The sequence below is a fragment of the Molothrus ater genome, chromosome W, assembly GCF_012460135.2.
Source record: "Molothrus ater isolate BHLD 08-10-18 breed brown headed cowbird chromosome W, BPBGC_Mater_1.1, whole genome shotgun sequence".
NCBI lineage: Eukaryota > Metazoa > Chordata > Aves > Passeriformes > Icteridae > Molothrus > Molothrus ater.
This window is the reverse complement of record NC_050510.2, coordinates 7,561,204-7,583,506: the sequence shown is the minus strand read 5'-3', so window position 1 is coordinate 7,583,506 and position 22,303 is coordinate 7,561,204. Positions and strand designations below refer to the sequence as shown.

The 22,303-nt window shown below is 47.8% G+C and overlaps 1 protein-coding gene across 1 annotated transcript; it reads left to right on the top strand.

Moving 5' to 3' along the window:
• Window positions 1-494: 494 nt before the first annotated feature.
• LOC118701555 (syncytin-A-like) lies at window positions 495-21,778 on the top strand. The gene is made up of 2 exons (XM_036406230.2): window positions 495-750; window positions 19,409-21,778. The coding sequence occupies exon 2, from the start codon at window positions 20,117-20,119 to the stop codon at window positions 21,518-21,520; it is 1,404 nt and encodes a 467-aa protein (XP_036262123.1). The 5' UTR covers window positions 495-750; window positions 19,409-20,116; the 3' UTR covers window positions 21,521-21,778.
• The last annotated feature ends 525 nt before the right edge of the window (window positions 21,779-22,303 follow it).

The following is a 22,303-nucleotide window of genomic DNA, read 5'->3' as shown; positions in this document are numbered from 1 at the left end:
TTTTTTGAATGCTCAGCAGAAGCCTAGGGTTTTTAGAACCCTGAGGGGGCCCTGGCCCTAGTGGATGGACCGAGGACCCCAGACCTGGCCCACAGAACGGTGGCCCAGGTCCGGGTAGGGGGATCAAAGCCCCCAAACCCGGCAGCAGGCGAGGCGGAGGCCCCAGCCTAGGGAAATGGGCCAAGCAGCCCAGACCTGGCCTGCGGGGCGGGCTTTTTTGTTCTCACAACCCGCCCGCACCATGCTGCCAGTGCCTTGGCAGCAGGAGTGACCAAACGATTCCTCCCCCTCCCCCCAGAACCACGGGCGCACACCAGCAGCTGAGGGGGGGGAAGGTTTCCCAAAGATCTGCATCCTGGATCTGGGGGTCATCTTCCCCCAAAGCAAATGAGCAATGCTCGCTTTCCGCTGTGCCCCCCACCCCTGCAATGTAAATGCCAGCGTTCCCGCTTTCTGCCCTTCGGCACCGCCCGCATCCCCTCCAGGCTCAGGGACAGAGACGGCACCTCCGGGAGCCACCCCCCCACACACCGCTGGGGCGCGTGGGGGGAGTCAGGCATTCCAACCCCCAGCGATAAGCCCCCGACAAAACGCAAATCGGGCCGCGAAAAATGCTGTGTCCCAGAAAAACACTGAGATTGAAAGTGTTCACTCTTGCGGCACTGGCCCTGAGCAGTCGAGCTGGGCCGCTTCCGCTGTGGGACAGGCTGGTTGCAGGGTCCGACGCAGAGGCTGACATGGAGGACAAAGGTACTGAAGACGGCGGGACCGCTGGGGGGGCTGGCGGGGTCGGCGGGAGCGCGTCTCCCGCCGGGCTCAATGCAGAGGGAGCAGGCACCGCAGGCAGGGAGGCGGCAGCCGTGTCTTCGCCGGGTTCCGGGAGCAGCAGTGCTGACGCGGTTTGTGGAGCCGGCAGGGCCAGCCTGGCAGGTGGCGGGCCCGTGGGCAGGGCTGCGGGGCAGCTCGCTCAGCCCTGCCACAGTGTTTTCGGGCTGGCAGACAGTGGCGGAGACACCTTCTTTCAGGGAGCCAGGCTGCCACTTCTGTCGATCGGGTTGCCTGGCAACCCTGGGCGAAGCAGCGAGAGGCGGTGCTTCCGCAATCGGAACGATGACAAACTGTGCTGGAAGGGCCACAATGGGGGCTGGCGGAGCCGCGGGCAGGGAGAGCGAAGGTGGCAGCGTCCGCGGGGCCGGTGGGGCTGGCTCACACCCACCCCCCCGGAGGGAAGGAGGGGGGAAAAAAGCGGCTCCTCTGGCACATGCTCCTGAGAAGCAGAAAAAACTTCTCCTCAGCCGTGGGCAAAATCTCGCCCCCCCGCAATGCGGGGGGGCTGGGAACCAGCAGTTTGTGTCCTTGGATGGATACTTCTACCGCTGGCACTGGCGGGGGGGCATACAGCCCCCTCCACGAGATGAGGAGCCCCACCAAGGGCGCTCTCCGCTTCAAAACAGAGAAAAGCGCTGTGAACGCTGGATAAATTAGGGGGAGACCAAACCCCCATTCGCATTTCTCCCAAATATAGGGATCCATGGACTCCCAGATGCTCAGGTCGAGCAAGCATGTGAGATCTGCAAAAAACCCATTATACTTTTCCCATCTGAAAAACTCATAGAAATGTCTCTTCACCATATGAATTCTCCCCTGTAGACCCCAAGATCTCCACAACAAAATAATGTCCTCCTCTGAAGGAGAAAATTGGATCTCCGTTTCTGAATGCACCCCTTCCCAACCTTCAGCCCACATTTTGCAAAGGGCAGTATTTTCAGGAGGGGAAGAGTTAACAGTACCTTGAGACAGCGTCCAGACTTCTCGGCATCAGAGCTCTGTGCTGCGATGGTCTCCGGACAGCTATGTTTGGGAAAACTCAGGAGATTCTTTTGTGTGCAGCCTTGGCTGTGAACTCTGCCCGAATCCAGGATCTCGGGTCTTGAGCTCAGACTACAGCAGACATCTGTGGTCACCATTTGTCCTTCAAATCCACAAAGGAGTGATCCATGCCACACTCGGGGTCACCAATTGGTGTGTTTGTGAGGTGCAATAATCCGTGGTTCTCTGGGCTTTGTATGGGTCCAATCCGGCTAGCTGGAACCCAAGCCCACATGGACCTGCGTGGACTGAAAATAAAAGACAAGGAGCGCTCTTCCACCATGTGGGGATGAGTATCCTGTTTATTGGCTTGTGATGGGACATTGCTGACCACAGCAACAACCCAGATGGCAAAAGAGGCCAAACGTTTTCCTGCAGTGGGGTTTTATCCCCCAGGGGAAAGGGGGATAGGGAAAGAGGACCGTGGCCAATGGGATGCCATTGGGGAGGGGCGAGGGGAGGGGTATCCATGGGGCAGACCACCAGGTGTGTAGAAAGGAGTGCATGGGGAGAAACCATGTGATGAGGAAGGGGGAATAATCTACATGACATACCACACTCAGTACAAAATTCCCATTACCCAGTGCAGAACAACTACTAAATAAACTATTTAGTGCATTACAACAGTGAGGGTCCCCAGCATGAGGGAAGAGATGAGAATCTGACTCCATGTTTTCAGAAGGCAGATTTATTATTTTATGATATTACATTATATTAAAGAATGCTATACTATAACTATACTAAAGAAAGAGAAGGATACAGACAGAAGGCTTAACAAGAATGAATAATAAAAACCCATGACTCCTTCCAGAGTCCCGACACAGCTGGCTGTGATTGGCCATTAAGTTAAAACAGTTCTCATGGAACCAAACATTCACCTGTTGGTAAACAATGTCCAAACCACATTCCAAAGCAGCAAAACAGGGAGAAGCGAATCAGATAATTATTGTTTACATTTCTCTCTGAGGCTTCTCAGCTTCCCAGGAGAAGAATCCTGGTCAAAGAGCATTTTTCAGAAAATATGACAGTGACACTGTAGCTGCTGAAGCAGCTGGGAATGCTTCTGGCCACCTTGTTAGCTGATATACTATTATCAGAAGATATTTAAGCCTTCCCACTTGGCACATCTCAGTAAAATCCACTTGGCATCTTTAGAAGGGACATACAGCCCAAGGCCTCCCTCCCCTGGCAGCTTTCTTTGTAACCCTGTGTCCTGGTTTAGGGCAAATTTGGTAGAGAATTTCCAAAGGAGGGCCCCTCCAGAAAGCAAACCCACACAGCCCCTCCCCCCAACCAGTTTGGGAAGGATTCCTCAGAGACAAGTGGAAAGAACTTGTTTATTTAATAGGCACAGCACCCCCCAGCACACAAAATGAACAATACCGGATGACACCACTCTGGAAAAAATGACAAATTCAGAAAGTCTCTCTTGGGGGTGGTCGCTCTGTTCTCAGGCCCTCCGGTGCTGGGGATAGCTGCTGCAGGCCACAAGGTGCAGAATCTTGGTGTTTCCCAGGTCCCAGCCCGGAGCAGGTTCAAAATGGTCAGAAAAAGGAAAGGAGAAACAGTCCAGGAAGAAATTTGGACAGTTTAGCTAAGCTAGCTAATGAGCAAAAGCAAAAGCAAGCAGAAGTGAAGCAAGCAAGAGCGACAGAAAGCAAAGCGAAAAGCAAAAGCAGAAAAAGCAAAAGCTGCAGTCTCTGTGTCTCGCCCGGCTGATAAGAAAACCAAAACAAAACTTTCCCTCTTCAGAGCCAGTCTTAAAGGTACAGAACATAATATCCAACATTAACAGAACACATGAATGGAGATACAAGCATCATAACGTCACCCTAGGACATTCCACCCCTTATCCCCATATCATCAACATACTACCACACATCATGCATTTATTCACACAAAATTTCCATCTGTTCCCCCATAATTTACAAGCAATACCCATCATGCCCTCCTCACATCCCCACACTGGACCACTGAATCCAGGCCCTATACTACAGAGCGGCAGGATTTCACCCCTTTCACCTTACTCACTCAAAGCTCCATCTATCACTTGCTCAGACCTTTCACACTTGCACATTTCCTACTCCATTTTCCACTTGCCCAGACCTTCAACACTTACACATTTCCTTCTATCTGATGTCTGTATGGTTTAATGTACAGACAATGGCAGTAACATCCAATGAACAGTGATATTGCATATCATTCTCACCCCACAATCAGATTTCCATGAGCTACACATCGTGTTGTTCCATCTCTCTGCATTATCCACCCTGGGCAACCTGGTCCCTGAGCAAAGACAACACCACAAATGGGTTTGTCTGTACTCAAGGCAAAATTGATAGACACTGTCTTCTCCTAACAAAACGTCTGACATGTACCACTGGGACTTTATCTCCATCTATTACATTCAGGGACTCAGACTGGGCAGGACCTGCTCGGTTGGTGGAACCTCGGGTGTTAACTAACCAGGTGGCCTTTGCTAAATGCTGCTCCCAATTTTTGAAAGATCCCCCATCCAAAGCTTTCAGCTGTGTTTTTAGTAGTCCATTGTACCTCTCCACTTTGCCTGCAGCTGGTGCATGGTAGGGGATATGGTACACCCACTCAATGCCATGTTCGCTAGCCCAGGTGTTGATAAGGCTGTTCCTGAAATGAGTCCCATTGTCTGACTCAATCTTCTCAGGAGTACCATGCCTCCAAAGGACCTGCTTTTCAAGGCCCAGGAGGGTGTTACAGGCAGTAGTGTGAGACACAGGGTAGGTTTCCAACCATCCAGTGGTGGCTTCTACCATGGTCAGCACATAGTGCTTGCCCTGGTGTGTCTGGGGCAGTGTGATGTAGTCAATCTGCCAGGCCTCCCCATACTTGTACTTGGACCACTGCCCACCATACCATAGGGGCTTCACTCGCTTGGCCTGCTTGATGGCAGCACACGTCTCACAGTCATGGATAACCTGTGAAATACTGTCCATGGTTAAATCCACCCCTTGGTCTCTTGCCCACTTATAGGTGGCATCTCTATTTTGATGGCCTGAGGCATCATGGGCCCATCGAGCTAGGAATAACTCTCCCTTGTGTTCCCAATCTAGGTCTATCTTGGACAGCCCTGTCTTTGCAGCCTGATCTACCTGCTCATTGTTTTGGTGCTCCTCACTGGCTCTACTCATGGGAACATGGGCATCTACATGGCGGACTTTCACAGGTAGCCTCCCTACCCTGGTAGCAATATCTTTCCACTCATCAGCAGCCCAAATTGGTTTTCCTCTACACTGCCAGTTAGGCTTTTTCCACCTCTCCAGCCATCCCCAGAGAGCATTGGCTACCATCCATGAATCAGTGTAGAGGTAGAGCTTTGGCCATTTCTCTCTTTCTGCAATGTCCAGGGCCAGTTGAATGGCTTTGAGTTCTGCAAGTTGACTTGATCCACCTTCTCCTTCAGTAGCTTGTGCAGCCTGTCGTGTGGGGCTCCATATGGCTGCTTTCCACTTCCGGTTTATCCCTATGATGCGACAGGAACCGTCAGTGAAGAGCATAGCGTGTTTCCTCTGGTGGCAGTTGGTTATATGGAGGAGCCTCTTCAGCCCATGTCACTGGTTCTTGTTCTTCATCTGGGACACCAAATTCTCACCTTCGGGCCAATTTATAATGACCTCCAAAATCACAGGGCAATTCAGTTTACCTATACGGACGCGCTGAGTGATAAGAGCAATCCACTTGCTCCATGTGGCACTGGTGGCATGGTGAGTGGAAGGAACCTTGGCTTTGAACATCCACCCCAGCACCGGTAGTCGGGGTGCCAGGAGGAGTTGCACTTCTGTACCAATCGCCTCTGAGGCGGCTTGGACTCTTTCATAGGCAGCCAAGATTTCCTTCTCTGTTGGAGTATAGTTGACTTCAGAGCCTCTGTAGCTTCGACTCCAAAATCCCAGTGGTCGACCCCGAGTCTCCCCAGGCACCTTCTGCCAAAGGCTCCAGGACAAGCCATGGTTCCCGGCTGCAGAGTAGACCATGTTCTTCACATCTGGTCCCCTCCTGACCAGGCCAAGAGCTACTGCATGAGCGATCTCCTGCTTAATTTGGATAAAGGCCTGTTGCTGCTCAGAGCCCCAGTGGAAAGTGTTCTTCTTGCGGGTGACCAGGTAAAGAGGGCTCACGATCTGACTGTACTCAGGAATGTGCATCCTCCAAAAGCCTATGGCACCTAGGAAAGCTTGTGTCTCTTTCTTATTGGTTGGTGGAGACATAGCTGTGATCTTGTTGATGACGTCTGTAGGAATCTGACGCTGTCCATCTTGCCACTTCACTCCCAGGAACTGAATCTCATGAGCTGGTCCCTTTACTTTGCTCTTTTTAATGGCGAAACCAGCTCCCAGGAGGATTTGGATGATTTCCTTTCCTTTCTCAAACACTTCCGCAGCTGTGTTCCCCTACACAATGATGTCATCAATATATTGCAGATGTTATGGAGCCTCACTCCTTTCTAGTGCAGTCTGGATCAGTCCATGGCAGATGGTAGGACTGTGCTTCCATCCCTGGGGCAGTCGGTTCCAGATATACTGCACTCCCCTCCAGGTGAAAGCAAACTGAGGCCTGCATTCTGCTGCCAAAGGAATGGAGAAAAATGCATTGGCAATGTCTATAGTGGCATACCACTTTGCTGCCTTGGACTCAAGCTCATACTGGAACTCTAATATGTCTGGCACGGCAGCACTCAGTGGTGGTGTCACTTCATTCAATGCGCGGTAGTCCACAGTCAATCTCCATTTTCCTTCAGATTTAGGCATAGGCCAAATGGGGCTGTTGAAGGGTGAGTGGGTCTTGCTGACCACCCCTTGGCTCTCCAGCTCTCAGATCATCTTATGGATGGGGATCACAGCATCTCGAGCGGTTCTATACTGTCGTCGATGCACTATGGAGGTGGCAATTGGCACCCGTTGCTCTTCTCCCGTCAGGCGTCCTACTGCAGATGGATTCTCAGACAGCCCAGGCAAGGTGTTCAATTGCTGGATGCCCTCTGTCTCTACAGCAGCTATCCCAAATGCCCATCTGAGTCCTTTTGGGTCTTTGAAATACCCACTTTGAAGGTAGTCTATGCCCAAAATACATGGGGCCTCTGGGCCAGTCCCGATAGGATGTTTCTCCCACTCATTCCCAGTCAGGGTCACATCAGCTTCCACCAAAGTGAAATCCTGGGATCCCCCTGTCACACCAGCAATAGAAACAGACTCTGTCCCCACATCTCAATGGAATTAATGTACATTTAGCACCAGTATCAACCAAAGCTTTATACTCTTGTGGTTCCGATGTGCCAGGCCAACGAATCCACACAGACCAGCAAACACGATTTTCCCTAGCCTCTACCTGGCTAGAGGCAGGGCCCCTCTAAGCCTGGTAATCCTTCTTTCCCTGGGCATATGTCTTGGATGTTCCTTCAAGGGGATCAGACATGTCATCATCAGCATCATACCTGGCAGTTCGGCTACGGGCTACTGGAGCTGCTTTCTTTCTGGTGGCTTCCTTCAATTCACGCACCCGTCGTGCCAGAACAGCAGTAGGTTTTCCATCCCACCTCCTCATGTTTTCTCCACAATCACGCAGGTAGAACCACAGCTCAGCTCGTGGGGTGTACCTTCTCTCGCCATCTGGGAAACGTCTGCCTTGGATACCAGAACCTCTGATCTGTACTCCCGAGATTTGGAGAAGGTCTTTAATCTCCTCTCTGAGGTTCTTATGATTCTCCTCTAGCTTATCCTCTAAGTTCTGCAGACGCGTTTCTACCGCTGCAATTCTGGCATGTGTTGGGCCATGCACAACATCTGCATATGCTCGGAGCTTCCTTGCCATATCCAGCACAGTCTCGTCCCTCTCATCCCTCTTCATTGTGGCTAAGACAGAAGCATATTCATGTGGCCCAAGTCGCACAAGTTTTCACCACATCACAGACGTGCATGGTACCAAGTCTGGATTCCTAGTTGTTACATCATCTGAGAAGATAATCTCTGCCTCTGCCATTTCTCTCAGGCATTGGATCCCTTGCTCTATGATCTTCCACTGTGTTTGTTGCATATAAAGATCATCTGCACACAGGTATCTTTGTGCAACACTTTCCAAGACCCGTGCCCAGAGGCTCTGAGGGTTAGCCCCCCTCATCATTGCTTGGTCGATGACAGGATCATGTGACAGGGATCCCAAATGCCTCGCTTCAGTGCCATCCAGAATTGTAGCCTGGCCTGCAGCATCCCAGAGACAGACTAACCAACTAATTATGGATTCATCAGGTCGTCGGGTGTAATCCTTCTGTAAGCCACGAAGGTCCTTCAGGGAAAAAGACTCAATATTTGCATCTGATCTTGCACCTGCTGCTTTGACTCCTGATTTTATGTCAGGAGGCATTGAGGTTCCTTCTGCTGCATCATCATCATCATCATCATCATCATCCACTGGTCGATTGGTCTTGTCCGTGCATTTCCCACTTCTAGTACTGGTAGCAACAGCCATTGGTTTAGCTGCTGGCTTAGGCTCACTATCTGGTTTGGCTGCTGGCTTTGAGCCTGGGGTGTTGGCTGCAGCCTGAGTGACTGGGATAGCTGATTTATCTCCCTGCCCCCCTGCCTCTGTCTGCTGTCCTACAGTCTCCAACAGAGTGCGATAAGCATATGCCAGGGCCCAGCTCACTGCAATGACCTTTCTCTCCTTAGGCTCATCCTGGTACTTCTCTTTCAGGTATTTCCCCACCTCAGCTGGGTTCTGAATTTGTTCATGTGGAAAGTCCCAGACTATAGGGTCAGAGAATTCCTTAAGGATTTGGCCCATATCCTCCCATTTCCCACAGCACTCAGGATTTTCCACGCCTGGGTCTACTCCTGAGTCAGGGGTCTCATCAGCCCGTCTAGAAATCTCAGCCCTCATTCTGGAGAGACAGCAGACTGTATAGAAGAAGGTTACCAGGTTGAATACCAGAAAGATGGTCTCTTTAACATTCAGGAGAAACTGAACATCCTTCACTAGTGATGCAACCAATTCATAGGAGAAGAAGGAAAGCAAAGGCTGAAAAGCCTCATTCCCTGCTGCTCTTCCTCTAAAAAACTGGATGCATAACCATAGCCAGGAACCATTCATACCTGGAGCGGACCCCAGCATGTTTATAAACTTCTCTACAAATCATTGCCACCAAGCCCAGCAGGATAGCTATTCTGGTCACTGCCCCTCTGCTGTAAAAACTACGTATTAGGAACTATTTCTGGATAAGAAAATAAACCTAGGGACCATAGAGGTATTAAGATCTCAAAAAACCCTAGGGACCAGAAACACATGCAAGCTTTTACCCCAACAGACATTATGAATTCAAAAAGCATGGCTATTAACTGCTTTAAACAAACAGAGAGTAATGGAAACCAAAATGCACTTAAAACAGGGTTCTTCCACTCTCTCTCTCTTGCCCTTGTGTTGGGCGCCAAGATTTTGTCCTGGTTTAGGGCAAATTTGGTAGACAATTTCCAAAGGAGGGCCCCTCCAGAAAGCAAACCCACACAGCCCCTCCCCCCAACCAGTTTGGGAAGGATTCCTCAGAGACAAGTGGAAAGAACTTGTTTATTTAATAGGCACAGCACTCCCCAGCACACAAAATGAACAATACCGGATGACACCACTCTGGAAAAAATGACAAATTCAGAAAGTCTCTCTTGGGGGTGGTCGCTCTGTTCTCAGGCCCTCCGGTGCTGGGGATAGCTGCTGCAGGCCACAAGGTGCAGAATCTTGGTGTTTCCCAGGTCCCAGCCCGGAGCAGGTTCAAAATGGTCAGAAAAAGGAAAGGAGAAACAGTCCAGGAAGAAATTTGGACAGTTTAGCTAAGCTAGCTAATGAGCAAAAGCAAAAGCAAGCAGAAGCGAAGCAAGCAAGAGCGACAGAAAGCAAAGCGAAAAGCAAAAGCAGAAAAAGCAAAAGCTGCAGTCTCTGTGTCTCACCCGGCTGATAAGAAAACCAAAACAAAACTTTCCCTCTTCAGAGCCAGTCTTAAAGGTACAGAACATAATATCCAACATTAACAGAACACATGAATGGAGATACAAGCATCATAACGTCACCCTAGGACACCCTGTTATTGGCTTAAGCACAAATCAAGCAAACTTCAACAGCTGCTTTTGCCAGACTAAAAAGACCCACAGCAAAATACATCTGGAGGAAGTCTTCTGCCAGTCCTCGAGAGTTCCAATGACTCTCTTCATGGAGTTGTTCTAATACTTGTATGGCCAAAGCTTCTGGTCTCCATTGTTTGCCATCCCTTGTCAAACAATTATTTCCTTTTTTGCTCTGCCCCACTCTTTTTAATTATCTCCAGTTCCTCTGGTGGAAAAGACAGTTTCTGTGGCAGTGATTGAGTCACTGGGAGCAAAGGGAGGGTGCGGAGGATCATTAATGGGACATCACGCCATGATCAATATGATCAAGTGAAGCCCATTTATTACAAAAAGCAAGCCATATTTATACTGTTCTCTATTGTTCATGCCTCAAGCTAATACATGATTGGTTAAATCCTTTACGCACGCATTTTAATATTTCAGTTAATTTTAGTTAGTCTTTCTTCTTCATGCATCTCGCTGCAGTTTTCTTGGTTGCCTTTGCATCCTGAACTGTCTGCTTTTGAGCATGTTCTCCTTTCGTGTTCTTCAAGGGCACGGTGACCTTACTCAGTTTCTATGAAGGCTGGATTGTGCATATGTTGCATATGTCCATTGTCCTGCAAAAAATTCTCAACAATTCCCCTGTCTTGTTTTTGCCCAAGCCAGACTGAATTAATAGCATGTTCAGTTATTCTTTGCACACACTGTAATAAGCAGGGTACTATAAGCAAAATGACTAAAATAATGCAAAAAACCATAATGCCAAAGCGAACTAAGTCTTTAAGCCAACCAGTAATGCCCCAAGATTTTAACCACTCATCAAAAGAGTTATTAACAACTATAAGTTTCTTCATGTTTTCTTTGTGTCAAATCTTTCTTGTGAACTGATTCAGAGTGATCAGAGTGGTTCATGCAACACATCCCTTCAAAATCTCCACACCCGTGCCCTTGTGCTAGCAATAAAAAATCTATGGCAGCCCTATTTTGCAACACAACATGTGTATGCTATCAACATGAGTAGTGAGTTCATCTAGCACTATGGACGTGATGTTAATTTGTTTCCCTGCCCAACACGCTAGTCACCTTAATTGTGTGAGGGCCTGTGCCAAGGCTACTCCTGGCGTGAAAAACGATGCCAATATAACTGATGGTGAGTCCCATAATTGTACCTCATCTCTACATTCAGGGCCCAACTGATGCACACTACGTCTCAAGCGCTGGGACTTGTGACTGATGTTAAGCATCTGGTGGATGTTTGGGGCCAGTAATGTTAGTTTGCCAAAATAACATGATCCTCCCAATGCTTTCTGGGGCACTGCAGGCCAGGCTTTATCCCCACAAATGAGGAAAACCCCAGGAGGTAGCATTTTAGCTGCACCTTGCTCTATTGGTAAAGGCCTTATCCAATTGTTGCAATAATCTGTGGTATTGTAGTACCATGAGGAGCCAGGGGATATCCAAGTGCTATCATTTTTTGGTCATCCCTCTTTTATGCTAAACAAATCTGAGCCCACAGAATAATACCCAAAAAATAGTAATTGCCTGGCATAGAACCCAGGATGTCTAGTTCCTGTGGCTCCATGCCAGCGATATTCAATTCCTGGGCAATTGTAAAAGCTTGTGCTCCCAGGGGGTTCATTGGAATCCCAAAAGTGTCGCACCAATTTGCAGAGGTTGGTCTGCCCTGGATATTCCACCATTGGACTGTGCACCAACTTGACCAAGCATCATTTAAATTTTTGTGCACCATGGCTTTAGTCCAAGGTTCGAATTCTTCCATAGAATCTAATGGAACTCCAATTAAACAAGTACAAAAAGGATCAGAAGGTGTAGCCAATGATAAACAAATTGATTCCTGCCCTGTTTGATTAGCCCATGTAACCCACATGTTTGTTCACTTATCAATGTTATGCAATCCCTGCGTTTTTCCTATTATCGTAACGATTATCATCAATATTATTTGTGGGACAATTGCCATTGTCACCACCTTTGCTGATCATGGCTATGCTTTAGCCAATATTCTTTGGCCTCGTCCCACTGACTGTCAGAAATAGTGATGCTGTTGTGGCACTGCTATTCCTCTCCCACACTCTGCAGCTGTAATCTGACTTTGCAATACAATTTGATTTGCTATTGCCTGTTTTGCCAATTGAAATTGAAATTGAATCCAAAGCAAACTTCACTGATCCTGTGTTTCAATAAAGCCTAAATCCTGGTTAAAATTCCAACATTGTAGAAATATCCCTCTAAGGGGTTCAGGGGGAGGTTGTCTTCTATGACTAGGCCCTAGAAATATTTCTAATGCGTGCTCAATGTTAAGAGTATTAAGTATACTAAAACATCTTTTGCAAGCTAAATTAGTAGAGCTAAATTTTTGCTTTTTCCTGTGAGCTATGAAAAGATTATTTTCCTAAGGGACTTGTCGTCACCACTTCAGTTTGCATTTAACACACTGGACCCCGATCCATGGTTTGCAAAAATAGCCATGAACAGAACAAGCTCGTTCAATTTGGTTTAAGACCCATATTGGAAGTGGTGGTATATTAAATATTAATCCCCGAATGTTTCAGGGTGTGTCCTGCCTGGCTTCGTCTGGCCTCACTGCTGGACCAAAGGCGGCAGCTGTGGCGTTTTTCACCCCAGAGATGCCTTTGGCTGGCTGGGTGCTGCAGCTGGGTGCTCAGAGCAAGTCCAGGCAAAATAGAAACTCAGTTTACCTTTGGTGGAAAAGATTCAGACGGTGAAGAGAAAAGGAGCAGGTTCTGCCGAGGAGCTTAGATCCAGAGTTTTATTGTAGCATGGTAGGTTTCTGAATCTGGCAACAGCTCCAGACAGACAGAGACGGCAGAGACGACAGAACCACGGCAGAGACACTGACCGCATGGTCTCGTGTCCTTTTTAAGCCCTGGGGACAGGGGGAGGGGACAGACAGGTGAGGGCCAACCAGGTGTGAGCAGGGGAAGGGTCAGGGGATGTGGACGCTAGGACAAACCAATGAGCCCAGGCCTGGGGGGCATCTGCCAATCGCATGACGCCTTGCTGGAAGGTGCCAGGCAGGAGGGCAAAGGGCAAAGGGTGAAAGGTTGGCATCCTTGAGGGGGATGGCATAGGTGAGACAGGAAATGGCGACACACTGCAACATCTCCCCCTAGTTTTGTTTAAAAAGAAGAGGACTGGGTTTGTGGTGCAGAATGCTTGCCAAACCATGGTTGGTAAATTGGTTCCTCCTCTACAGGAGGTTCAGTGCTTTCCACTGAGGGTTCTATGTCATTCATTGGAGCACTAAGGGCTTCTAAATGGTAAACTTCAGGAGGGGGAGGAGATGAGCTTGAAATCAACTTGAGAACCATGCGGTCGACTAGTCCAAAAACAATGCTAACAACTACAACAACAAAAACTAATACAAACAGTACTAAAAACACAGTTTTCAGAACAGATCCCACCCAGCCCGAGAGTCCCCAGTCTTTGAACAGTCCACTCAGTTGTCAGTTTCTCTCTTGATGTCCGAGGGCTTTTGCCAAGGTTGTCCATACGTGCTTTGGGCTGAGGGACTATCCAGATCGCTGGTGGGATGATCACGAGTAGGACGAGGAGCAGGCTTGGTTTCATGGTGTCTTGAGGCTACACACGAACTATGGGATCTAAACTGGTACAAGGAAACTTAAGACGAACATATTACAAACTATTCCAGAAAGGAGGCTTGTGGAGAGCTTTGTGGATAATTGGCTAGCTGAGAAAGGCCACTTTGATGTGATACCGTTGGATAAGGATAGGGGAAACAAGCTGGGGATTATGCAACCAGTGTCCAATCGCTGACAAAGGTCATGGTGACCTTCACAGAAAGAGGAACATGGGGGAGAAAATCGCTTGCCAGAAAATGAAGATAGCCTAGGTAGAGTAGCTATAAGAATGTAAACATAGAAGCAAAATAATCATTAGAGCATAGAAGTAGGTGTGGTTGATCTAAGTGTGCTTTAACCAATAATGAGCTCAGCTTTTGCAATATGTATAAGCTTCATTTACACCAATATAAATATGTGTGAGCTTTCAATAAACTTTGGGATTTGCTGTTCACGCATATTGTGTGAAGCATTTCTTCCGCCGTTCACGACATATGGTGACCCGAGACCTTTTTCGCCGGTAGCCACGGTCGAGCGGCGTAAGGAGTTCGGGTCCTACCGCAGCCGAGGACGGCGAAAGCGCCGCTGAAAAAGGGAAGGTGCTGCGCCTCGGGGACCTCATCGGAGACCCCGGCCGATACGTGCTGCCATCGCCTTGAAGGGCTGCAAGAAGCGCGCTGTTATCTTTAACATGGATAAAGAAAGGCAAGCAGCATATGATTTATTTACTGACTTTTTACAAAGGCGTCAGGTTAAGGGTGTAGATTTGCAGAAAGAGCTTCCTGGGTTGTTAGCTTATGGGTGTGCACAGGGACTTTTGCGAAATCCTCACACAGTGCATGAGTTGTCTGAGTGGCGTATATTTGGGGATAAGTTGTGGCAGGCAGTCATAGATGATGATAAAACCGCAAGAAAGTTGGGAAATTTATGGAGAGTCGTGCATGATGAATTGTTGAAATATCAGGCAGAGGAAAGAGCTGCCCAGCAGGCTAGTGCAGCCCATGAAAGAAACAGGAATTATGGGGACTGATTTGGTTCCCCGTTACCCCCTGTTACGTCCACAGTCAATCTGCCGCCGGCATCACCTTCTGCTCTAAACGGCAGTTCCCCACCGACATCGGCGCCTGCTTTAAGCAACACGGCCCCGCCAACATCGGCGCCTGCTTTAAGTAGCACTTCCTCGCTGACTTCAGTTCCTGCCTTATACCGCGGTCCCCTGCCGGCACCGGCACCTACTTTAAGCGGCAGCTCCCCGCCGACACTAGCTCCTGCTCTAAACAGCAGCTCCCCGCCGCTATCAGCTCCTGCTTCAGGCAGCAGCTTCCCCCCTGCGTGTACTCCAGCAGTGCCGTCCGCGCCGCCTGCCCCGGTGTCAAACCCTACACCTCCTCCGCCGAGTAATGCGCCCATCCCCAGGTCAGAGAGTGACCTAGCAAGGGCCGTTGCACAGCAGCGAAGAGAGGCATGGGCGGTGGTAGTGAAAGAATTCATGGACACGGGGGATGACGAAGCGATATCAGCTGCTATGGAAATTGCCTGCCCAGTGGTTTATTCTCCCCTGGCGGGGGGAGGGTTTCAAGCTACAATAACTGCTTTGGATTGGAAATTGTTATCACAGTTACGATCCACGGTTAGTCAATTTGGAGTAACCAGTGAACCCACAAAACAAATGCTGGATTACATCTGGGGCACTCAGGTTTTGCTGCCGACAGATTGCAGGGCGTTAGTATGGCTCATTTTTACTCAGCATCAACAGCTTCTGTTCAATGCTCATTGGCATGCGATCTGTCAGCAATGTGTCACAATAGTACGGCAACCAGGAGACCCGTTATATCGGGTAACCCTGGAGGAGTTAATGGGGTTCGGGCCTTTTCTTCGAACGGAAGCACAGGCATTAATTGGTCCTGAAAAGTGCAGGGAGGCTATGCGGTTGGCACGTTTAGCTATCAACAGAATTAAGGATCCAGGAGGGATTCCTTCTTACATGGGAATGAAGCAAGATAAAGATGAGTCATTTGGAGCTTTTATAGATAGGGTAGCCAACACTATTGAACGGGCAGGAGTCCCTGAATTCATGAAAGGGACCTTGCTAAAGCAATGCGCACTCCAAAACAGCAATCCGCCTACCAAGAATGTGTTAAATACCACGGGAGCTAATTGGTCTATAGAGGAAGCTTTAGAATGATTAGCAAATGTTCCTGTGGGATCACAAGCAATGCTAGTAAATGCTATTAAAGAGCTAGGGGTCGGGTTACAGAAGCAGGCAAAGTCTTCCCAGAACCAGATGCTTGCAGCCCTCGCCCCGCTCCAGGCAGCAGCAATAAATGCTCCACAAGCTCCATCTACTGGCCGATTCAAATGCTACCGGTGTGGAGGTATGGGGCATATGCGACGTGACTGTCCCGCCGTCAGTGTTTGGTGTAACAATTGCCGCCTGGATACCCACAACACCGGAGCCTGCAGACGCCGCTCGGGAAACGGCAGAGCCAGCGCATCCACCAGCCGCCGCGCCCGGACACAAGTAGCAGCTGTCACCGCTTCAGCTCAACCTGCCTCCAGCCAGCCACCGCCGGGAGCCTCGGATTGGACCTGGCAGCCGCAGCCACAGTAACCCTGATGACCACCCACCCAGAAAAGGTTCCAACTGGAGTAAAAGGACCACTCATTATTGATGGATTACCTATGGGAGCTTTGCTTTTAGGTCGTTCCTCGGCTACAATGATGGGATTATTTGTTTTATCTGGAATAATAGACGCTGACTATACAGGGGAGATTTCTATTATGGTGCATACTCTTTTTCCACCTATGCGAATCGAAAAAGGACAAAGGATAGCTCAATTGATTCCTTTGCAACAGTTGGCTAAAACTGTACCCCCTCGTCAGGCACAGTCGAGAGGAGAGCATGGATTTGGATCCACTGGGGGTCTTACTCTTTTAACAATGAACTTAAATGAACGACCAAAGCGCACTGTAATTTTGGATTATCAGGGTGAAAAGCAAACCTTAGTAGGATTATTAGATACTGGAGCGGACTCCGGCATTGTGAGTCCGGATTTTTGATCCCACAACTGGCCATTGCAGTCAACCACAATGCCAGTAACCGGAGTTGGAGGCCTGACACTTGCAAGAAACACACCCATGCTATCTGTGACTATTGATGACAAAACTGTGCGGAGTGTTTTGTCAGTTGTACCTTTGCCTTCTACTGTGCAGTGCGTTATTGGTCGGGACATTTTGGCTCAGATGGGTATAGTACTGACAAATGAACACCCTTTGGGCTAAGGGCCATTGCATGGACTTTCCCAATCCCATTAACCTGGACCACGGACGTTCCGGTATGGGTTAAGCAGTGGCCATTAAAAAGGGAGAGTCTCGAACAGGTTCACATACTGGTATATGAACAATATAAACAAGGACATTTACAGTTGTCAACAAGCCCATGGAATACCCCCATCTTTGTTATTAAAAAGAAGTCGGGAAAGTATCGCTTAATACATGATTTGCGGGCTGTAAATGAACAAATGGAGCCTATGGGAGCCTTACAACCAGGATTACCTAATCCGGCTATGCTGCCAAGGGATTGGCCACTTTTGATTATTGATCTGAAGGACTGCTTCTTTACTATCGCTCTTCATCCTCAAGACACTCGGAGGTTTGCATTCACTCTGCCAGCTCTAAACAGGAGAGAGCCGGACAAGAGAGTTGAATGGGTATCTCTACCCCAGGGCATGCGGAACAGCGCCACCTTGTGTCAACTCTGTGTCGACACAGCTTTACAACATTTACGGCATGCCTGGCCTGATACAATCATTTACCATTACACGGATGATATTTTATTTGCACAACCAGAACCTTTTACAGGTCAAAAAATTCAGGCAATATATGATGCTTTGAAGCTCTATGGACTGACTGTAGCTTCTGAGAAAATTCAATTATCTGCACCTTGGAAATATCTGGGGTGGACACTTACTGATCAAATTGTTACCCCTCAGAAATTGCGATTAAACGTTACATTGCATACATTGCATGATGTTCAGAAATTACTGGGGGACCTACAATGGCTATGCCCCATTGTTGGTATCCCTAATGAACTGTTAGATGAACTTCGACCTTTACTAAAGGGAACTGATCCGGCACAGCCTGTTCGTATAACCCCTGAACAGGTTGAGACACTGCAGCAGATATTGGACTGTGTCACACAAGGCAGTGTTCGGAGACGTGATCTTGATCTTCCTATACAGCTGACAGTTTGGTGTGGACCAAAATTTTTACTGGGTGCACTTACTCAGCATAACAGAAAAACGGGGGAGATATGGGCCTTGGAATGGATATCTCCTCCACTTCAACAACATAAAACCCTTCTTCAGAAAATTGAAATTTTAGCTGATTTGCTCAAAAAGGGTCGTGAACGGGCGGTACAGATTACGGGAAAGGAACCTGATCAGATACAGATACCGATGAAGAAAGATACATTGACCTGGTACCTGACAAACAGTATGGAGTTACAAGAGGCCCTGTTGGGAGCCGGTAGTGTGACTGCCACTGATGAAATTCCCAATGTACCATTGAATTGGATAGGACAGTGGGGTTGGATTCAATGCCTAAAAAGATCACTAAAGCCCTTATCGGATGCTATAACTGCTTACACAGATGCAGGAAGAAAATCCAAAACTGCTGCAGTGACCTGGCAAAAAGAGGGACAATGGCATCATCATATACTCCGAGCTACTGAGTTGGACACTTTGCAAACGATGGAGCTATTGGCTGTTGTATGGGCCATGATGCATTTCTCTGGACCTCTTAACATTGTAACAGATTCTTTGTATGTTGCAGGCGTGTGTGAGCGAATAGAGGATGCCTCTATAAAAGAGGTTCAAAACCGGAGGTTACATGAGCTGTTTATGCAGCTGCAGAGAGCAATTAAGCTAAGAAAGCATTCTTTTTGTGTTATCCATATCAGAAGTCACAAATGGGATATTGGTCTGGGAGAGGGCAACATGCGAGCAGATAAATTAGTCTCAATCACACAAGCAACTCCGATTCCCAAACAAACCATAGCCAGAGAGGCACACTCCATGTTCCACCAGAATGCAAAAGGCCTTCATAGAGAATTTCAGATATCTATGGAGGAGGCACAGGCAATAGTCAAAGCCTGTCCTATATGTAGTCATCATAATGGAGGCTGTGGCTTAGGTCTGGGAGTTAACCCAAGAGGGCTGAGCACAAATGAGACCTGGCAAATGGATGTCACACATGTTGCAGAGTTTGGGAGGTTGAAGTACGTACATGTTACCATAGACACTTACAGTCATTTTATATGGGCCACAGCACAGACTGGTGAGAAAGCAGGGCAGGTAGAGAGACATCTCAGTAGTTGTTTTGCGGTAATGGGAGTGCCACAGCGGATCAAAACAGATAATGGGCCTGCTTACTGTAGCAAAAGAATAAAGCAATTCATGCAGATGTGGGGGATAGAACACGTAACAGGCATCCCCAATTCTCCTACAGGGCAAGCAATTGTGGAGAGAGCAAATGGTACCTTGAAAAGATATTTGAGTAAATATATGGATACCAGAGAGACACAAGAAAGATTGTTAAAGTGTTTGTTTGTTTTGAACCACCTGTGTGTTTTTGGGGAAAATAAGGTTCCTGCTGTGATTCGTCACTACGTACAAGAAACAGATGGTGTAAAGAAAGATGTATGGGTGAGATACAGAGATCCTAAAACAGGACAATGGCAAGGTCCTGCTAAGGTGTTATATTGGGGCCGCGGATATCTTTGTGTTTCTACCCCTACAGGATCTTTGTGGGTACCTGCTAAATGGACCCGAGCAGCTGTGTTTGATGGAACACCTCGATCAGCTGAGCGAAGAGGATCGTCAGCGAGTGGAGACGAAGCTGTTGATCATCCTTCGACCGATACTTCTTAAACTGAAAGGACAGTGTGATGCTGCCATCAATCGAGCAGTTGATCGGTGCAGATCTCTTGATAACATATTAAGCTTGCATTCAATGTTTTCTGATTTTGAATCTGAAGGGCCTAGGGATTTAGCTTGCATTAAGTGTCAAGATAAACGTTGTGCTGCATGGATACTGCTTTTTTGTGGAGGTTGTCAGGAAACTAAGTGGGTACATCAATCTCGATTGGCTGAATTGTGGTGTGAAAAGTGTGGTTTCTATTGGCGGTTTGACTCTTGGCAGAGAGATCTTAAATTGTTTACAGGACTACCTGGTTTCCAAGGGTTACAGTTGTATGAATCCCCAGAACAGAAAATCCTTGCATGGTTTAGATGGGAAATACAACATTTAGTCAAACGTGTTTTGGGGCTATCTCAGTTGTGTATTTTGCAGACTAAGTGTGGTAGAAATATTCCTCTGTCACAGTCGAGTGTGATAGGTCCTATTTCGGAAGGTCAGGATCCCAACCAAGTGTGGGAGGATTGTTTGAAGAACCTAAAGAAGCTAAATCTGAGAAGGAAGAGGTATTCTTAAAAGTTTGTGACAGACATGATGGCCGGGTGGTTCAAAGAAGTGCCTGGAAAGATCAGGGTGAGATGGAAACTTTATGCTATTGCTTTATTAATTTTTGCTTCTTTCGTGGACAGTGTAGACCATCAGGCATGGGCCCCACCTCAGCCCAAGACTAACATATGGGTCACCCTGGCAAACCTAACTAAACAGGAGACTATTTGCCTGTCATTATCTTCTCCTGGCAATCCATTCACAACCTGTTTGGTTGGATTACCAGCAGATCCCTGGCCGTGCCCTTCACATGTACCAACTTGTAAGGTCAGCAATGCCAGGACGAGTGTGGATAATTGGGATCAGTGGGTTTCCCACTTTCCTATAGCACCACAGGAACCCCAAGAGTTGGAGTTGTTAGGGTCAGTGATGGCAGATGCATGTATTCATTTTAACCATAGAAGCCTGCTGTCAGTCAAGAACCATTCTAATGTTGTAACTTCCATCATGACTGTCTACCGTAATGCATCGGCCTGCTGCAATTATACAACAAAGAGAGTGTCAGTCTCATCCAATGACCCTATTCAATTGCCAGCAGGATATTTCCTGGTATGTGGAGACCGTGCTTGGGCCGGTATCCCATCAATGCTGCACGGGGGACCATGTACACTTGGACGGCTGTCTCTACTTACACCTAACATGTCCATGATACTAAACATGAGCCGCCGCCATCGTAGAAGCAAACGAATGGCTCATGCATTTGCAGCAGACTGCCGGGATGATGTGAAGTTTTGGTCCCCAGCGGCCATAATCGCAGCATCTTTCTTAGCTCCAGGGGTATCAGCAGCACGTGCTCATGCTATTTTAAATAGGTTAGGGTGTTGGCTTGCTAAACAAACAAATGCAACTTATTTAGCGATTTCTAGTCTTTTGCTTGATGTGGATTCTATTTGCCATGCAACACTTAAAAATAGAGCTGCAATTGATTTTCTCTTACTTGCACAAGGCCATGGCTGTGAAGAATTTGAAGGCATGTGTTGCATGAACCTTTCTGATCATGCACAGTCTGTTCACTCGCAGCTCTCTGAGTTGTGGAGGTTAACTGGGAACTTACAGGTAGAATCAGGCCTTCGTATTGATGGATGGCTCAAATCTTTAAGCTTAGGATCATGGTTACGCTCTGTTGTTAAGATTGGCATTGTAGTAGCTATTGTAGCTTTGTTGTTAGTATTAATTTTGCCATGTTTTTGTATATGCTTACAGAATATGGTGCGAAAGATGATAGCTACCGCATTTAATCAAACCATGCTTGTTCAACAGAAAAACAGGGGAAATATGGAGAGCTTTTTGGATAATTGTCTAGCTGAGAAAGGCCACTTCGATGTGATACCGTTGGATAAGGATAGGGGAAACAAGATGGGGATTATGCAACCAGTGTCCAATCGCTGACAAAGGTCATGGTGACCTTCACAGAAAGAGGAACATGGGGGAGAAAATCGCTTGCCAGAAAATGTAGTTATCTTAGGTAGAAAAGTTAGAAGAATGCAAACATAGAAGCAAAATAATTGTTAGAAGATAGAAGTAGGTGTGGTTGATCTAAGTGTGCTTTAACCAATAATGAGCTCAGCTTTTGCAATATGTATAAGCTTCATTAACACCAATATAAATATGTGTGAGCTTTCAATAAACTTTGGGATTTGCTGTTCACGCACATTGTGTGAGGCATTTCTTCCGCCGTTCACGACAGAGGCTTAAATGGAATTTCCTCCAGAGAACGCGTGCGGTGTTTCCTTCTCCAGGCAGCATTGGCAACCTGGGGCGCTTCTGTCGATTTCTCTGAGACCTTGGGAACATAGGGCCTTACCCATTTGGAAGGAACCCACTTTAACCCAGAGGGGGTGGACACACAGGCGTATCCACATCCCCAAGTAACCAATTTGTAAGGTCCCACTGTTTTCCAAGTCTCAGGGTCCTTTACTAAAACTGGAGGCTTTTTTTAAACATCATATGACTGCTCCCCCCAAAGTGGCGCAGGATGGGCGGGTTCAGGCTGTCAAACGAACAATTCAGAAAATTTATTGTGAACAACGCCCTGGACAATCGGATGTGGGGGGATTCAACCTTCAGAACCAGTTGCTGCTGGTCTAGGACTCTTTTAATATTGCAGAGAGTCCTTTCTACAATGGCTTGATCTGTAGGGGAGTAGGGGATGCCAGTTTTGTGCTCTACTCC